Consider the following 20,000-nt stretch of genomic DNA (forward strand, 5'->3'; position numbering starts at 1 on the left):
ATGTGCTGGTTTAAGCAGGGGAACCTTCCGTGCCATGCATGATTTCAAACCATGACGTCTTAGTGTATTACCAACAGTAACCTTGGAAACGGTGGTCCCAGCTCTTTTCAGGTCATTGACCAGCTCCTCCCGTGTAGATCTGGGCTGATTTCTCACCTTTCTTAGGATCATTGAGACCCCACGAGGTGAGATCTTGCATGGAGCCCCAGTCCGAGGGAGATTGACAGTCATGTTTAGCTTCTTCCATTTTCTAATGATTGCTCCAACAGTGGACCTTTTTTCACCAAGCTGCTTGGCAATTTCCCCGTAGCCCTTTCCAGCCTTGTGGAGGTGTACAATTTTATCTCTAGTGTCTTTGGACAGCTCTTTGGTCTTGGCCATGTTAGTAGTTGGATTCTTACTGATTGTATGGGGTGGACAGGTGTCTTTATGCAGCTAATGACCTCAAACAGGTGCATCTAATTTAGGATAATAAATGGAGTGGAGGTGGACATTTTAAAGGCAGACTAACAGGTCTTTGACGGTCAGAATTCTAGCTGATAGACAGGTGTTCAAATACTTATTTGCAGCTGTATCATACAAATAAATAGTTTAAAAAATCATACATTGTGATTTCTGGATTTTTTTTAATTTTGATTATGTCTCTCACAGTGGACATGCACCTACGATGACAATTTCAGACCCCTCCATGATTTCCAAGTGGGAGAACTTGCAAAATAGCAGGGTGTTCAAATACTTATTTTCCTCACTGTATATATATATATATATACACTATCGGGAGAAATTTTTGAATAATTCAGATTTTGAAATTGTTTTGAAATTGTCTGCACACCAAGGCTGCATTTATTTGATCAAAACTACTTTAATATTGTGAACTATTATTACAGTTTAAAAGAAATGTTTTCTATTTGAAAACATTTTAAAATGCAATTTATTCCTTCAGCAAGGATTCATTAAATTGATATAAAAGTGCCATTTATGATGTACAAAAAAATTATATTTCAAATAAATGCTGTTCGTTTGAAATTTCTATTCTTTCCTCAAAAATATGATTGTTTCCAACTCTGATAATAATCATAAATGTTTCTTGATCATCAAATCATCATATTAGAGTGATTTCTGAAGGATCATGTGACACTGAAGACTGGAGTAATGATGCTGAAAATTCAGCTTTGATCACAGGAATAAATTACACTTTACTATATATTCTCGATTACTGATTCTCATGATTAGTGCGAGACTGAAGTGAGGGAGACACTGTGGCATTTACATGTGTTTGTGTGTGTATGTGTGTGTAGTGGGCGAGGTGATTCTGCATTAAAGGTCAGAGATGAGAAACAGCGAGGCACAGGATATCTTCAGCAATATTTAAAGTGACATATTAATCCCCTTTTCACAAGATGTAATATAAATCTATGGTGTCTCCAGAATGCGTCTGTGAACTTTCAGCTCAAAATACCAGGTCATTAATTATATCATGTTAAAATGCACTCTTTTTGGGTGTAAGCAAAACACTAAATTTTTGTGTGTGTCCCTTTAAATGCAAATGAGCTGCTGCTGCGCCCAGATGCTTTACACAAGCTTCAGATACTCCGGCAATAACAAAACAGGCCAATCTCACTCATCCAGAATCTCAGAAATAACCAGTAGCGAGTGCAGCCTTAAGGTGCACACTGAGTCTGAAATTTGCGTCTGAAATTTTCGTACATTAAAAAATAGTTACGACCTCATGTTTTGTCAATCACGTTTACACACTGCCTCTGAAACTTTCGTCCGTCATAAAAAAATTTGCATCGGGTTCCATTTTCTGCATTCGTAGCAAGTATTTTGAGAGGTGTTTTGACAATTGAAAGCCACTGAATGACGAATACGCAAAAAAAAGATTTTTCTAGTCGACTAGTAGTCGTTCATTTAAGCCATTAGTCAACTAATAGCGCGTTTATATTAATAAGCCATAAATCATATTAATGCGCCTTTAATTGGCAATATAAAATACGTATAGCCTATTCAGCGCAGAAATTCAAACATAAAGCCACAGCGCACCGGCATACGTAATGATTATGACTGTGTCTCTGGCCAAATTTAAAAAAATAATTTATTAGTAATGTTTTCTGTGTTTTCGGCTGCAGATCAAGTGAATGATGCAGACTCGTCATCTCCGCCTATGTGATCGTTTCACACGGATTACATAATCGGAGAATATTTATTTTCCATTGGAATCTGTTCATTCTAATGTAAAAATGTCAAGCTTTCTATAGACGTATTTCTCATGTTCATTTGTGGGATGCGCTCAAATTCAAGACCGAATCGACAGAAAGCGCCATTATTTTACAAAAGCACGTTTTGCTGTTATTGTGAGTTTACAAAAATAAAAGTAGACCCTTTTAACCAAAAGTCCAAATCAAAGTCTCTGCTGCACCAATTTAACTGATATAAATACTAGTGTAGAACATTGCATAGAAACCGTGTCTATTCCTCGTTTAGTGAGATCAAATAATGAATCTACTGCAGGATATAGGAAAAATCTAATTGTTATTAAAACAGAAAATGTTGCTATTGGTAAACAAAAACTATTTCTAAAGCTAGGTCTTCTAAACATTAGATCACTCACACCTAAGGCAGTTATTGTAAATTAAATAGTCACAGATAATAGCTTCGATGTACTTTGCCTTACTGAAACCTGGCTTAAACCAAATGATTATTTCGGTATTAATGAGTCTACTCCTCCTGGATACTGTTATAAGCATGAGCCCCGTCTGATTGGTCGTGGCGGAGGTGTTGCAACCATCTATAGAGATATTCTAAATGTTACTCAGAAAACGGGTTATACGTTTATTTCATTTGAAGTACTTGTACTAAATGTTACGCTCTTAGATGTTAGAAAAACTATTATCTCTAGCCTTGGCTACCGTATATAGACCGCCAGGGCCTTACGCTGATTTCCTAAAAGAGTTTGCAGATTTTCTCTCAGACCTATTAGTCAATGTCGATAAAGCATTAATTGTTGGAGATTTTAACATACACGTAGATAATCCAAATGATGCGTTAGGAGCTGCGTTTACAGATTTATTAAATTCATTTGGGGTCAAGCAAAACGTCACCGGACCAACACATCGTCTTAATCATACACTCGATTTAATTATATCACATGGAACCAAGCCAACCGATATAGTTATCATTCCACAAAGTGATGATGTCACTGATCACTACATGGTAACTTGCATATTACGTACTGCTGTAATATGTCATGCAGCGCCGCGTTATCAACCAGGCAGAACAATCCTCCCATCCACCATAGATAATTTCTCAAATTGCTTATCTAATCTGTCTCAGCTGCTGCCTGAACCCAAACAAACAGATGAACTAGAAGAACTAACTAGCACTATGAGCACCATTCTCTCTAGAACATTGGATGTGGTTGCACCTATTAAATTAAAAAAGGTCAGAGAGAAAAATAAAGCACCATGGTATAACAATACTACGCATGTTTTAAAGAGAGAAACGCGTATTTTAGAGCGTAAATGGAAACAAACTAATTTAGAGGTCTTTAGAATCGCGTGGAAAGACAGTATGTCACGTTATAAAAAGGCCCTAAAAGCGGCCAGGGCTGAGCACCTCCGCAAACTAATAGAAAACAACCAGAACAATCCAAGGTTTTTATTTAACACCGTGGCTAGACTAACAAATAAACAGACGTCACCCGAACAAAATATCCCGTTACAGTTCAGTAGTAATGATTTCATGAACTTCTTCACTGAGAAAATAGAAAGCATCAGAACCACAATTGTAAACGTTCAATCTTCAATCGTGCCTTATAATTCAGCTTCAATTATCACCCCGCAAGAACAATTACAGTGCTTTACAACTATAGAACAAAAAGAGTTAAATAAACGTATCACTTCATCTAAAACAACAACATGTTTATTAGATCCTATACCAACTAAACTACTGAAAGAAGTGTTATCTGTAGTGGAAGAGCCTCTCCTCAATATTATTAACTCGTCTTTATCTTTAGGTCATGTTCCAAGAACATTTAAACTGGCAGTTATAAAACCTCTCATTAAGAAACCACAATTAGATCATAATAATCTAGCAAATTATAGACCCATTTCAAATCTTCCATTTATGTCTAAAATATTAGAAAAAGTGGTGTCTGCTCAACTGGGCTCTTTCTTGCAACAAAATGATATCTATGAAAAGTTTCAGTCTGGATTCAGACCGCATCATAGCACTGAAACTGCGCTCGTTAAAATCACAAATGATTTACTTTTAGCTTCTGACCAAGGCTGTGTCTCAATACTAGTTTTACTTGATCTTAGTGCTGCGTTCGATACTATAGATCATACATTACTCTTAGATCGACTACAAAATTATACTGGTGTTCAAGGACAAGCACTAAGCTGGTTCAAATCATACCTATCTGACCGCTACCATTTTGTCTATTTAAATGGAGAAAAATCGATCATAACTCCAGTAAACTATGGAGTGCCGCAGGGATCTGTATTAGGCCCTCTGTTATTTTCCATATATATGATGCCACTTGGAAATATTATAAGGAAACATGGAATTAGTTTCCATTGTTATGCTGATGACACTCAAATATATATTTCATCACGGCCGGATGAAAACGCTAAATTTTCCAAATTGACAGAGTGTGTTAAAGATATAAAAGATTGGATGACGCATAATTTTCTTTTATTAAATCCAGACAAGACAGAGGTAATACTTATCGGTTCAAAAAACTGCCCACAAAACCTCGCACAATACAACTTTAACATCATAGGATGTCCTGTTACTTTATCCTCTACAGTAAAAGACCTGGGTGTTATACTCGATTGCAACCTGTCTTTTGAAAATCATATTTCATATGTTACAAAAACAGCCTTTTTCCACCTTAGAAACATTGCTAAGCTACGTAATATGCTATCAGTTTCTGATGCAGAAAAGTTAGTTCATGCATTCATGACCTCGAGACTGGATTACTGTAATGCTTTATTAGCTGGTTGTCCTGCATCCTCAATAAACAAGCTACAGTTAGTCCAAAATGCCGCCGCTAGAGTTCTTACGAGATCAAGAAAATATGATCATATAACACCGATTTTATCATCACTGCATTGGTTACCTATAAAGTTCCGTATTAATTATAAGGTATTGCTACTGACTTATAAAGCCCTAAACGGCTTAGCTCCAGTCTATTTAACGGATCTTCTATCACCCTATAATCCATCGCGCTCTTTAAGATCACTAAATTCAAGGCTTTTGGTCATACCTAGGATATCCAGAACCACCAAAGGAGGGAGAGCATTTTCACATTTGGCTCCAAAACTCTGGAATAGTCTTCCTGATACTGTTCGTTGCTCAGACTCGCTCTCCCAGTTTAAAACTAGATTAAAGTCGCATCTCTTCAGCCAGGCATTCATATAATCCTACAGATCAAACTACAATCCGTCCTCTAGCTCATAAATGCCAGAGGAGAACAGAGGAGTTTTTTTTCTCCATTAGGTTTTTTCTCCATTAGGGGCAGGATGAGGAGGAGGGAGGGGGAGGGGACGAGGAGGGGGGGGGGGGGGGGGGGGTCGAGCTAGCCTCCGTTTTGTTTGACAATACTTCGATCGTCAACAAGAAGTGAGGTCACCCAGCATCGCTTACAGCAGCTTTAGCATTAGAGCGAGAGGACTTGTGAAGTTGCTGCTACTTACATATTATGAATGTTTGGGTTTCCTGCCATTAACATCTGTCCGTTACAGACTGCGTGATTCAGCACTTTTTCAAGGTTTTTTTTCTGCGACTAAACGACTAATAAAATGTCGGTCGACTAAGCCTCTTCTAGTCGACTAACCGTTAGTGGACTATTAGCGGGTAGCCCTAGTGGACACATTCAAGTAGTTGTTGTGGAGTTACATTGATCATCTCATCATCATGTTTCACTTTTACTTTTTCATGTAACTAGTAAAGTAACGCATTACTTTTAAAGTTTACAAAAAAAAATCTGAGTTACTTTTTCACATTTATTGACTGACAGTTCTCATGTTGATAGAAATCGTAAGTGCAGAGGTGCTGTGTGTGTGTGTGCAGTGTTGGGCAAGTTACTTAAAAAAAGTAATTAGTTATAGTTACTAGTTACTTCTCACAAAAAGTAACTGCGTTAGTAACTGAATTACATCATTACAAAAGTAACTAATTACCAGGGAAAGTAACTATTGCGTTACTTAAAAAAAAAAAAAAGGTTTAAATATAAGAAATTTCTTGGATACCCCCAATATGAAATGTTAAATGAATGAAATTGACACTAAATAGAACATCTTATTATTATAAAACATTGTACACTAATCTACACTATTTTAATGTTGCTGTGGGACAATGTGAGAGACACCTATTAACTTAAATATTAAAATATTATCATTACTATAGTGCAACAATAAAACAATAGATGGTTTAGAACTTTTAATATTTATTGCACAGACCACAACTGGCCAACAAATAAGTCTAAAAATAAATTATGCTTCTTAAGAAATGTACCAAAAATAAATAAATAGTAGCCTAATAAAAATATACATACACATACACTAGTGCATATAATTAAAATGATAAAACTCACACACCTTAACCACTGGTAGACATTCTGTATGAAGTATTTTCTTCCTCACAATTGTAAGTTTAACAAAAAGTGCTCTCAATATAATACTGAACAATGTATCAACATAAATAATAATAATACAATATAATATTTTGGGGGTTTATTTTCCTAATCTACAGAGAACGTCATCATCAGAGGTTATTTTAGCCAAATTCTAGTCGTGTTTGACGCACGTGCTCACAACCGTCAAACAAATATGTTTGAACGTTCCCTGCAGGTTATTTTGGAGTTTATGTTATATAAACTAATTTAAACATTGCATATGATACCAATATGCTACAGAGATTATTCAAATGCTGATATGTGTAATTTATTTATAAATAAAGTATTTATGCTCGGACACATTCGGTCTCTGTCGCGCACTGTCGAGCGCGTTCTCGGACACACTCGGTCTCTCTCGCGCACTGTCGAGCACGTTCTCGGACACACTCGGTCTCTCTCGCGCACTGTCGAGCACGCTCGCGGCATTCGCCTCGCTTTTGTCGAGTCCCGCGCCTCATAAACACTCACACACCAGAGAAAAAACATTGCAGCTCCTATGGCTGAGACTGAGAGAGAGCCTACTCGGATGAAAACCGCTTCAGTGAGCTCAATTATAGTAACGCCGCATTTTTATTGACAGTAACGGTAACGGCGTTGTAATGGAGGAAGCAGTAATTAGTTAGATTACTCCTTACTGAAAAAAATAACGCCGTTAGTAACGCCGTTTATTTATAACGCCGTTATTCCCATCACTGCGTGTGTGTGTGTGTGTGTGTGTGTGAACAAGATGGTTAGCTAGACTAAATATGAGCATTTACATTAATACTTGCACAAACAGATTCAGGATTCTTGTAAATGAATAAAATCAGAATACTGTGCCAACCTCCAATAATTAAATATTAAATAAAACAAATATTTGATGCATTTAATCTCACTTAATTGGCCAATGTACTTGCTGCTGACCGTTGATGATTCAATTAAACATGCATAAGCAAAAATGAATATAGAATTTTTTTTCCAAGTACATTTCTATTATTATTTCTTTATCGGTAAAGTAAGTGTTAATCTTTTTTACTCCTGCATCCTATTCTTACGTTATCCAGAATGGCACTATTTTGTTATAAAAACAAAAACAAAACCAACCCTGCCCAGGTGGGACAATAGTAACGCAAAAGTAACGTAACGCATTACTTTTCTTACAAAGCAACTAAGTAACGCAATTAGTTACGTTTAAGGGAGTAACGCAATATTGTAATGCATTACTTTTCATAGTAACAGTGGAGTACTCTACATGATACGCAGGTATACGCCGTATACACACTAGAAAGGTCAAGGATTTCCGTATATCCACTTAAAAAGTGCAAAGATACGCAATAACGTCATTTTGTGACATAACTTTCACACTTTCATTTCTAAATTCACCCCGTCTGTGTTGCGAAGCACTGACTTTTGGACCATTGCGGTGTCCCTGTGACCTGTGACCTGGATCTGACGTCACTGAGGTACAACAGCACAGTTGCTTGGCGTCAAATTTTACATATTTTCGGCCACGTTTTCGCTCGTAACTTCATGAAACATGCTCCCATCGTGGAAAATGACATTTGGACAATCATTGTTTACAGCAGATTCTCACTATTACAATGAGTCCAAAATCAGCCAGTGGAAGCTCTCGGTTGAGAAATGAGTCCAAACTCAACATAATCCAGATATTCCTCACGGAGGAACAGTTTTAATAACGTCCATTAGGGGGCGTCAAGGACTGAGCAAAAAGGCTACATTGGTTTCAAATACTGTAACTTTTGATTATTTTATGCAATCACCACAACATTTGTTCCAGATGCAGCTCACATGTTGGGGAACTACATTTTACCTTATTTAGCTTCTTGAGTTTTGAGGAAGGAATAAGAAAGATATGTAAAATTATTATAATTATTTAATTTTTTTTATCAGCAGTTTCTTGGCATGAGAATGTTCAAATGTAAAGTTTTTTATCACAGTATACTCACTACAAAACACTAGACTACACCACTGGCCGGTAATATTATAATAAGATCCTCTTGTACGTCAGAAGGGGAGAGAAATATGATCGGCTTATTTTATGCTTGCAGAGAAAGTTACTGGGTTTCACTTTACACGTTGTCTGTGTCGGCAGAAGCACCGGATTATAGCACTTACACACGGGGAAAGCCAGATGTTCATGAAGTGTCCCCTTTACAGTTGTTCTCTCACCTTGATCAGCATGAACTTGTGCATGGGCTCGTACCACTGCAGCAGAACCACACTGGACTCCAGCGCACAGCACAGGAACACACAGTCGTTCTGAGCGTTATGAGCTGCACACACACACACACACACACACGTATTTGTGTGAGCATTTGGGGAAATATTTATGCTTTTACTTGTGTATTTACGAGTCGTGTAATTTGAGTTTTGTTCTGTGAATGTGTCTGATCTGGCCCCACAGTGTGCTCATGCTCAGAGCCAGGCTTTGAGGTAACAGTGATCTGGATTCTCTCACCCACTGAACACGTCCTGCATCCCTTTGTGTCTGGAATCTTCGTGCTGATCGCAAACTTCCTGTTATGAGACAGCGAGAACACAGATTAGATTGTGTGGTTGTGTGTGTGTGTGCATCTGTGCTTTTCCTTTATATGGGTCACTTAGTCACAACGTTCCGTTAAGAGTGATGGACGCTCTGTGTGTGAGTGTGTGTGACTGTGTGTGTGTGTGTGGTTTCTCTGTTTTAATGCATGTGTGGTTAGAATCGAACACCTCAGTGTTGCTGCAAACTGGTGTGTGTCAAACTGGTTAATGTGCCCCTATTCTTCTATTTTAAAGGTTCCTGGTTTTGTTTTGCTTCCTCCTACAACAGGTTCACTTCAAAAATCACTTTCATTTTCTGATAATATTCATTGCAGCATCAGCTCTTCAAGGGTTTCTACTCAATTGGTCAGATGACCCAGTCTGTTGTGATTGGTCTACTCTGCTCTGATTGGTCAGATGGTCAGTCTGTTGTGATTGGTCTACTCTGCTCTGATTGGTCAGATGGCCCAGTCTGTTGTGATTGGTCTACTCTGCTCTGATTGGTCAGATGGTCAGTCTGTTGTGATTGGTCTACTCTGCTCTGATTGGTCAGATGGCCCAGTCTGTTGTGATTGGTCTACTCTGCTCTGATTGGTCAGATGACCCAGTCTGTTGTGATTGGTCTACTCTGCTCTGATTGGTCAGATGGCCCAGTCTGTTGTGATTGGTCTACTCTGCTCTGATTGGTCAGAGGGCCAGTCTGTTGTGATTGGTCTACTCTGCTCTGATTGGTCAGAGGGCCAGTCTGTTGTGATTGGTCTACTCTGCTCTGATTGGTCAGAGGGCCAGTCTGTTGTGATTGGTCTACTCTGCTCTGATTGGTCAGAGGGCCAGTCTGTTGTGATTGGTCTACTCTGCTCTGATTGGTCAGAGGGCCAGTCTGTTGTGATTGGTCTACTCTGCTCTGATTGGTCAGAGGGCCAGTCTGTTGTGATTGGTCTACTCTGCTCTGATTGGTCAGATGGTCAGTCTGTTGTGATTGGTCTACTCTGCTCTGATTGGTCAGAGGGCCAGTCTGTTGTGATTGGTCTACTCTGCTCTGATTGGTCAGAGGGCCAGTCTGTTGTGATTGGTCTACTCTGCTCTGATTGGTCAGAGGGCCAGTCTGTTGTGATTGGTCTACTCTGCTCTGATTGGTCAGAGGGCCAGTCTGTTGTGATTGGTCTACTCTGCTCTGATTGGTCAGAGGGCCAGTCTGTTGTGACTCGTCTACTCTGCTCTGATTGGTCAGATGGCCCAGTCTGTTGTGATTGGTCTCCTCTTCTTGTTTCCAGTCTCAGCTACATCTATAGTGGGGCGGGGCAAAGGAGACTAAGTCTGGGTTCTCCCAAGGTTTTTCTCTCTCCATTCTGTCACTGATGGAGTTTTGATTCCTCGCCACTGTTGCTTTGGCTTCTGGCTTGCTTAGTCGGGGACATTTAATATTCAACAATATTATTGATCTGCCTTACTTAAGCTGGACGATGACGCAGTTTACTTCTAGAAACAAACTTTGCTGTATTATTTTCATGTTATCACTGTGAAGCTGCTTTGATGCAATCTGTACAGTAAAAAGCGCTATATAAATAAAGGTGACTTGACGTTTATTCAGCCAATGAAGACCGCAAACTGGCAAATTATGCAAATTATGCAAATTAGTTCAAAGCCTACACAGGTTCAGCAGGAAGTGAGACTGGAATTACTGACGACTCGTTTAAGGAAGTTCAGAATCGCTTCTTTCATTTAGGAGACAAAAAACTCTACTTATCTGAACTTTGATCTTTGAAACTTTGCAGACCTTTTACAATCACAAACAGCTAATTTAATAATTTAAATACATATGATGTAACAAAAGGAGGCAGTTACCGTGGCAACAGTCTGTGTGTGGGCAAGGCCACTATGCGATGCTCTCTGCGTGTGTGTTCGTACAGCTCCTTCAGCGCGTGCGAGTGCAGCTGCGACGACTTCCCTGTTACACACATCAATCACTCTATCTGTCAGTGCCAGCAAGTTTATCACTGTCAAGCTGCAGTGTGTTGTGTCCAAGCACATTTCCAACACATGAGAAAAAAAATCATGCTTTGATAAATCATAATTATGACATAAAAAGTAGAAATTATGGCATACAAAGTCTAAATTATGTTTTGTGATTATGTATATCAATGACTAAATTATGTATGTCAATGAGTTTTTACATCATAATTTTGACTTTTTATGCCATAATTTCAATGACAAAATACATTATTTTGATTTATTATGTCAAAACTTAGACTTTCTGACATAATCTGACTTTTTTCAATTAGAATTTTAACTTTTTATGTCAAATTCGACTTTAAAATCATAATTAGGACATTTAATGTCAAAATTCCAACTTAAGACATCGTAATTTTACCTTTTTATGTCATAATTATGACTTTTTAAATCTGAATTTCAACTTATGTAAATGTCGACTTAAATATCATTAGGACTTTTTAAGTCCTGATTAAATTTGACTTAGTAAGTCATAATTTCACCTTTTTGTCATAAATATTACTTTTTTAATTCTGGATTTCAAGTATGTCAATATCGAACTTAATATAATATTTAGGACTTTTTAAGTCAAAACCTTTTCAAGTCATAATTTCACCTTTAAATGTCATAATATAACATACTTAGTATGTTAATTTAAACTATTTATGCCATAATTATGACTTAGTAGCATAATTATTACTTAGTTGCATAACTGCAAAGTTTTCATAATGTAAATATGTCATAATTTAGACTTTTGGATATAATCTGACTTTTTATGTCAATTTGGACTTTTTAATTTCATAATTAGGAATTTTTGTGTTAAAAATTTGACTTAAAATGTCGTAATTTCACCTTTTTATTTTATAACTATGACTTTTTAGTGTCTGAATTTCAAAGTAGGTCAATATCAACATTAATATCATAATCAGGAATTTTTAAGTACAAATTTCAACATTTTATGTCACAATTTTACCCTTTTTATGTCAAAATTATGACTTTTTGTCAATTTAAACTTTTCAATATTATTAGGGGCATTTTGCGTCAAAATTTCGACTCAATACATATGACTTTTTAAGTCTGAATTTTTTTTTTATTTTTTTTTTTTTTATATTAATATAAGTCAAAATCAGTTTTAATATCATTAGGACTTTTTATGTCAAAAAAAATGTTCTCACAACAGTAAGTCATAATTTCTCCTTTTTGTCATAATTAGGACTTAGTATGTCAATTTCCCCTTTTAATGCCATAGTAATTTTATTACTTAAGTCATAATTTTACTTTTTTATGTCATAATTTAGACTTGTCATTTACAAAATGCATGATATTATTTTTCTTATGTGGCAGAATTGGTCTTCCATCTGTATTGTATAAAGCGCTACATAAATAAAAGTGATTGACATGCATGTTCCCATGATCTCCATCTGATTGTTGCTCACCTGAGACGGACATTAAGACGTTCCCGATGGTGTAAACCCACACACACTTTCCCGGAAACAGCTGAGGGAGGGAGGGAGAGAGAGAGAGAGAGAGAGAGAGAGAGAGAGAGAGAGAGAGAGAGAGAGAGAGAGAGAGAGAGAGAGAGAGAGAGAGAGAGAGAGAGAAGGATCAGAACGAGCTGTAAGTGTCATCAGGAATGAGTGTGTGTGTGTGTTTGAGTCTCTCACCAGCTCCATGGTGGTCTCAGACCCGTTGAGGTTTAGTGTGAAGATGCCCTCATCGGCCCCAAAAATCAGGTGTTGATCTAAACCAGAGAGCAGGAGCGTTACTGAGGGTCTCGGGTCAGAACACACTCCAGAAGAAGATGGAGAACGCGTACCTTTAGTGACGGGATGCTCCCATGAGGTCGAGCAGTTGAGCTTTAGAGGACAGCCGTGGAAAACCTTCCTGAAGACGATCTGCTCATCATCAACACACACACAATATAACACTGTGACTTATATAATGCAACTAAAATCAAGCATCAATCAATTATTATCAAATATGAATTATTATATTTGATAATAATTGATTGATGCTTGATTTTACATTTCTGAATGTAATATTTTTTTCTCTCAAAAATGCAATTTAATTTAACCTTTTAAATTATTTGTAATTTAATTTAAGAATTAATTGAATTATTATAACATTCAGAAATATTGTAAAATAATATTAATAATAATATGTTTTCTCTCAATAATTTAATATAGTTTCATTTAAACTTTTGAATTATGCATGATTTAAAAATCATTTAACAATATTTCTGAATTTACTAATAATTTATTTTCTCTCAACAATGAAATTTAATTTTAACTTTTAAATTATTTCTAATTTAATTGAACAAATAATTTAATTATTATAACATTCAGAAATATTTTACAATATTTTTTCTCTCCAAAATATAATGTAGTTTAATTTAAACTTTTAAATTGTATATGATTTAAACACTGAATTAATTAATTATTTAATTAATATAATATTCAGAAATATTTAATAATGCAATTTTTTCTCTCAACAATTCAATATAATTAAATTTAGAGTTTTAATTAAATTAAATATTATAACATTCAAAAATATTTGACAATATTTCTGAATTAACTAATATTTTTATCTCAACAATTCAATGTAATTACATTTTAATTTAATTTAATTCATTATTATAACATTCAGAAATATTTGACAATATTTCTGAATTTAGAAATATTGTTTTCTCTCAGCAATATTTCTAATTGAATTTAAGTAATAATTAAATTATTATTTGACAATATTAATAATTAATATTTGACAATATTTCTAAATGCGATAATATCTTTTCTCTCAATAATGTAATGGTTTAATTAAAACTTTTAAATTATACATGATTTAAACATTCAATTAATTAATCATTTAATTATTTTAATATTCAGAAATATGTAAATATTTCTGAATTTAATAATAATATTTTTTCCTCAACAATTCAATGTTATTGAATTTAAACCTTTAATTTCATTTAATAAATTCTCATAACATGCAGAAATATTTGACAATATATTTAAACTAAATAAATAATTTCATTATTATAATATTCAAAAATATTTCGACAATATTTCTGAATTTACTAATATTATTTGTTCTCTCGACAATTCAATGCAATTAAATTTAAACTATTAATTAAAACTTTTAATTAATAATATTTCTCTCAACGCTGCAGTTTTGCCCGGTGCAGTGTGACCTTATTCCCGCCCGGAGAAGCAGGTCGAACACGTACCGGTGGTTTCCTGATCACTGGACACACACACTGGACCGGATCCTGAACGAGAGCGAGAAACACACAGTCAGACGCTGTAAAGTATAAACCACTTCCTGAGAGCGAGAGCGTGAAGCATGAAACCGAGACTCTTGCAGATGCAGAGCAGGAGATCGAGAGATCGAGACACCGATCACACACACACTTACAGGAAAATAACACAGTCTTGCAGGAGATCCAACACACTGGGCCTCACACACACTTCCTAAACTCTAACAACATAGAGAGTGTAACTGAACTGACTGAATGAGACGCACCTGTGGAGCTTGTCTTCTTCTGCGGTCTTTCTTAGGCGGCAGTTCAGGAGGAAGAAGCTCCAGCGGAGGAGGATCAGTGTGAAAACTGGAGAACGCAGAGGGATCTACACACACACACACACACACACACACACACACACACACACACACACACACACACACACACACACACACACAATGAGTTAAACAGGTGGATCAGGAGCAGTGTTGTGTGTAACTCATTACAAGTAACTTGAGTTATGTAATCAGATTACTTTTTCAAGTAACTAGTAAAGTAACAGATTACTTTTAAAATACTTTACAAGATACTTTTAAAACAAAATATCTGAGTTACTTTTTCAAATAAGTACCGCAAGTTGCATTGTTTTTCACATTTATTGACTGACAGCTCTCCTGTGCACATGTTGAGACAAAACGAAGTGCAGAGGTGTGTGTGTATGTGTGTGTGTGTGTGTGAGACACTCACCTGAGTTGACATTGCGTACGGAGCGTGGGCGTGGGACGGGTCGAGTGTGTGTTCGTGTGTGTGTCCCACTGGACGTCCTGAAGAGTGGCGTCGGGGGGCTGACGGCCAGAGCTTTACTGTGATCCTCGTCTGCAGTCACACTCTCCTCTGAACTCGTGCGGGGCTTCGGCTGCTCACACACACACACACATTCATATACATACACTTTCTTAAAGCTAAATATAACAGCAATTAGTCAACATTTTAGTCTTTTTATTAATTTATTTTCATATTTATGATGAATTATATATTTAAACATTTTGGCCTTTTTATGAATTTATTTTCATATTTATTATATTAACTATAGCCTATATTTTAACATTTTAGCCTTTTTATAAATTTATTTTCATATTTATGATAAATTTAATATTTCAACATTAAATATGATTTTTTTTGTGCCTTTTTTATGAATTTCTTTTCATCAGATAAATATATATATATATATATATATATATAACATTTTTTTTTCATATGTATATCTTGCCCTATATTTGAGGTTATATATTTATTATATGATAGTGTTGAGCATGAATAACAGAATTTAACAGGACTGTAAGTGTTTAATGTTCCGCTGGAACGTAATGTTTCTTCTGAAGTCTTTAATGTGTCTGATCTTACTTTAGGAGGAAGAGGAGGAGGAGCTTCATCGCTGTACTTCAGTGTGCTACTAAACAGAGAAGACTCGTCAGATCATTCATAATTCAATAACAGACTGATGTGTGTGTGTGTGTGTGTGTGTGTGTGTGTGTGTGTGTGTGTGTGTGTGTGTGTGTGTGATTATTGCTGAAGTACCTCAGTGAATGACTGACAGGTCTGTGGTGGAGAAGAAGGTTAGAGACATGATTAATAACCACAGATACAATCATACACACAATCACATATGCATGAGGAGGACGCTTATGGTGAATCAGTAAAATGAACAATGGAATTATGATGAACTATTAACAAAACATGTAAAAAAAAATGTTTTAACAAAACAATGTACCGAGTGTGGATTTAATTCCGGCTAAAATCATATTTAGTTCCCTGAAAAAGCTCCTAATCTTTGTTGTTGTTGTTAGTTAAAACCTTTAGAAATCAATGAAAAATCTATTTTGTTTATTGAAATATGATATATTATGTAGCATTTAAAATGAATTAAAAACAAATATAAAATAAAATAAAATAAAATAAAATATAAATAATATATATTTTTTTTTTAAACATCAATAGAAAAATAGAAATGTTTCCTAGACAATTAACTGAATTGACCTGAAATAAAAATGAAAGGTAAATAGAATTATGAAAAAAAAACTATTAAAGAAAAACCTACTAAAATTCAAATAAAAACAAAAAAATATATAATAAAATAAAATAAAATATTAATAGAAAAATGTAAAAACAACAATGGAAAAATAGAAATGTTGCCTTGGCAATTAACTGAAATAAATAAGTTGAATTAATCTGAAATAAAATGAGAGGTAAATATTAGTGATGGGGACGAGACCGCCTATGCCGAGTCAGAGTCAAGACCGAGTCTTTGAAGGGTCGAGTCCGAGTCGAGACCGAGTCCGTTGGTTTTCAAATTCAGTCGAGTCCGAGTCAAGACCGAGTCTTTGAGGAAACAAGTCCGAGTCGAGACCGAGTCTTTAGGAGTCGAGACCAAGACCATAAAAACATGTCAGTTTTCATATTCATGATTTAATATCACCCCAGTTAATAATCAACAGTTAGGCCTACAGACTAAGCTAGATTGGGAATTGTTTAGAGGAGCAGTCTTAACGTCTTAATATGGACTATGCTTTTACTATCATTAAAAAAATCCCTACCACATGCATCATCTTCTGCCTATTTTTCTAAACTGCTTCAACAGTGCTGCTCTGTCATCAACATGTTAAGCCCACCCTGACTTTTTTAATCATAGTTAGGACATGCAGAGCAAATAAAAAATTTCTAGTGTGTATTCTAGTGGACTAGTGATTGGGGACGAGACCGCCTATGCCGAGTCCGAGTCAAGACCGAGTCTTTGAAGGGTCGAGTCCGAGTCAAGACCGAGTCTTTGAAGGGTCGAGTCCGAGTCAAGACCGAGTCTTTGAAGGAACAAGTCCGAGTCGAGTCCGAGAAAGCAGAAATCGGTCTCGAGACCGGACTCGAGTACTACATCACTAGTAAATATAATTATATATAAAAAAATAAAAAAACGCCTCGGTTACTACTGTAGAGGGAACGAGACGCTGAGTCGATTGACGCTAAGGGAACGATTTGCGTGATGATGTCTTGAAGTCAGAAATCAGAAATCAGTCCAGTGGTGTGGCGGAACGTCAGAGGCGGGTGACGTCACGAACCAGGAAACTATGAAGTCTGCCCAAACACAGCAGCGCTAGCTTCTTAAGGTCTGAGCAAGTTGCCTACAGGCACGTAGGAGATGTGGCAGGTGACGCAGTGGGTGCCAGAACTGCATCTACGCATTTGGTGAAAGTCAAGTCAAGTCAAGTATATTTGTATAGCGCTTTTCACAATACAGATTGTATCAAAGCAGCTTCACAGTATTAAATTAAAATAATACAACAAGGTTTGTTTCTAGTGGAATTTATTGATTGATCAAATTAAATTAAATATCCCCAAAATAAGTGCAGGGTGATAGCGCTAGGCCGAACGGAAGAACTCGGTTTTGGTAAGCTTTGCCCCCGAAAGCAAACCTCAGGAACTTCCTGTGATATGGAAGGATGGAAATGTGGAAGTATGCGTCCTTGAGATCTATCATGACAAACCAGTCTTGTCTCAGTGTTAAGATTTTGAACTTCAGCTGCATGACTGACTCGTTCAGGACTCTCAGATTCAAAATGGGACGCAACCCCCCCCATCCTTCTTTGGAACGATGAAATACCGACAGTAAAACCCGGTGTCCCTGCTGGAGGGGGGTACATGTTCTATGGCCCCTTGCTCCAACAAGTTTTTCACTTCTTGTTCCATTACCAGAACCTGCTCGGGGCCAACCACGGTGGATAGGACCCCCATAAACCTGGGCAGGCGAGACCCGAACTGTATTGATAACCCTTTTCTATGGTCTGCAGTTCCCAACGAGAAATATTTGGCAGTATCTTCCACGCTGCCAAAAATTCTACGAGAGGTACCAGCCTCTTGAGACTGGCTTCTGGATTTTGTTGTTGCTGTGCAATCAGCCCGACGCCCTGTAACGGCAAACCGGCAGGGAAGGACCGAACTGACTGCTCTAGGACCCTCCTCATAGGGGACGGCCATCCCAGGACAACTACGTTTCCAGGTGGACCCTGAGATATGTGCTCGCCGGAGATCACTGCGCCCTGAAGCACACGAGGTGGCAGGGTTAGCATAACGCATAATGAGGTGTTGACCGCTCCGCTTCGGGGGGGACTGCCCTCATTGGCCTGCGTCCTCGGTCCTCAGATCTGTCTTACCCCTTGAAGGCTGCGGCTGAGAGCGCTTTCTGTGTCCCCAGTCTTTTTGTGGGGGAGCACGAGAAGCAACGCTCTGTTTCTGTGTGGCATGGTGTGAGGAGCTGGCTTTAGATGTTTGCTCCTGCTCAGCAGCGGCGGAGACATGTGTGCGGCGAGGGAGGAGTTCCTGGGATGCAGCCGCCTGTTCAGCTGACTCCTGAAACCTCTCGACAACGAATTCACTGCGTCGCTGAAGAGGCCAGAAGGTGACAGAGGTGCTGAGATTGAGCCAGAGATGTCTCTCAGTGGCCACCAGGGCTGCCATAGAACAGCCGATAGTTCTAGCCATCTCCTTGGCGGCCCTGAGAGTCAAATCTGTGGCCCGACGCAGTTCGTGAACCGCGTTTGGACCAATACCCTCGCCCTCATCAAGGTCTCCTGACAATTCAGCCTGGTAGGCCTGCAGCAGTGACATGGTGTGGAGGTACGCTACAGCCTGACCAGCCGCTGAATAAACCTTACCCACCAAAGCTGATGTTGTTCTGACTGGCTTGGTGGGTAATACCGGGGCCTTAAGGGAAGATGCTGATTCAGCAGAGAGATAGCTCGTGAGCGTCTCCTCCACCTTTGGCATCTCCCCATAACCGTGCTCTTTATAGTGTTGTAATAGAGGAATAGTGAGATGTTTGTGGACTATAAACTCTTAACTGGTTTATCCCACAATCTCGACGCCTCTGTGTGGAGATTGGGGAAAAACGGAAGGCGTTGAGGTTGTGAACCAGAGGGCAGGAAGCGTTCGTCTAGTTTGCTTCTAGAATGAACGTCCTGGTTATCTGCCGGCCAATCAATGCTTAATCTTTCAGCCGCTCTTGTTACAACCTCAACAAGCTCCTCAAAAGCATGAGGCTGAGGTGGCGAGTCCTCAGTATCTCCTGCTTCGACACTAACACTAGCTCCACAGAACAAGATAGCTGCAGTGTCGTGCCTCAATCAGGGCGGAAGTAACCGCAGTGCGTGCTGCCAAACCCCGAGAGAAAGCACTGGATCTGTCAGGTGAAGGCAGAGATAAGGCTGGGCCCATCTCTAACACCGCTGACAAATCCAATTGTGAACCCTAAGTCTGAAGCCTCCGCTGTGCTTCGGCAGCACTGGGGACTCGAGCCTTGGGGAACCGTCCTCGCGAAAGAACGGCAGGCGGGATCGAAGTGTCCGCTTGGGAAGCACCTCGCAGTGCTCACAGCCAGAGCCCTTGAGCTCCTTACCCAAACATGCAACACACAGGACATGTGTGTCCCCACCCATTAAATAGCACGGGCAGGGGTGCACACACAGTCTGAACTGAACTATATATATATATAGTGACAATAAAACACCAAATAGACAAAAACAG

At 37.9% G+C, this 20,000-nt stretch overlaps 1 protein-coding gene across 2 annotated transcripts in view; it reads right to left on the reverse strand.

Annotated features, from left to right (window-relative positions):
- The window catches only part of map4k1 (mitogen-activated protein kinase kinase kinase kinase 1), a 46,743-nt gene that overhangs the window by 4,482 nt on the left and 22,261 nt on the right, over positions 1-20,000 (reverse strand). Inside the window, exons 17-27 of one of the 2 annotated variants that reach the window (XM_082179978.1) lie at positions 16,008-16,028; positions 15,834-15,879; positions 15,177-15,345; positions 14,711-14,814; positions 14,415-14,456; positions 13,008-13,086; positions 12,856-12,932; positions 12,628-12,688; positions 11,048-11,150; positions 9,138-9,196; positions 8,849-8,952 (exon numbers count right to left, since the gene is read on the reverse strand). In XM_082179978.1, coding sequence (XP_082036104.1) covers positions 8,849-8,952; positions 9,138-9,196; positions 11,048-11,150; positions 12,628-12,688; positions 12,856-12,932; positions 13,008-13,086; positions 14,415-14,456; positions 14,711-14,814; positions 15,177-15,345; positions 15,834-15,879; positions 16,008-16,028 — 865 coding nt within the window. Of the gene's footprint in view, positions 1-8,848; positions 8,953-9,137; positions 9,197-11,047; positions 11,151-12,627; positions 12,689-12,855; positions 12,933-13,007; positions 13,087-14,414; positions 14,457-14,710; positions 14,815-15,176; positions 15,346-15,833; positions 15,883-16,007; positions 16,029-20,000 lie in introns of both variants that reach the window. The other variant, XM_082179977.1, reaches the window with a different exon arrangement.

Source organism: Leuciscus leuciscus, assembly GCF_965113295.1.
Source record: "Leuciscus leuciscus genome assembly, chromosome: 9".
Classification (NCBI taxonomy): domain Eukaryota; kingdom Metazoa; phylum Chordata; class Actinopteri; order Cypriniformes; family Leuciscidae; genus Leuciscus; species Leuciscus leuciscus.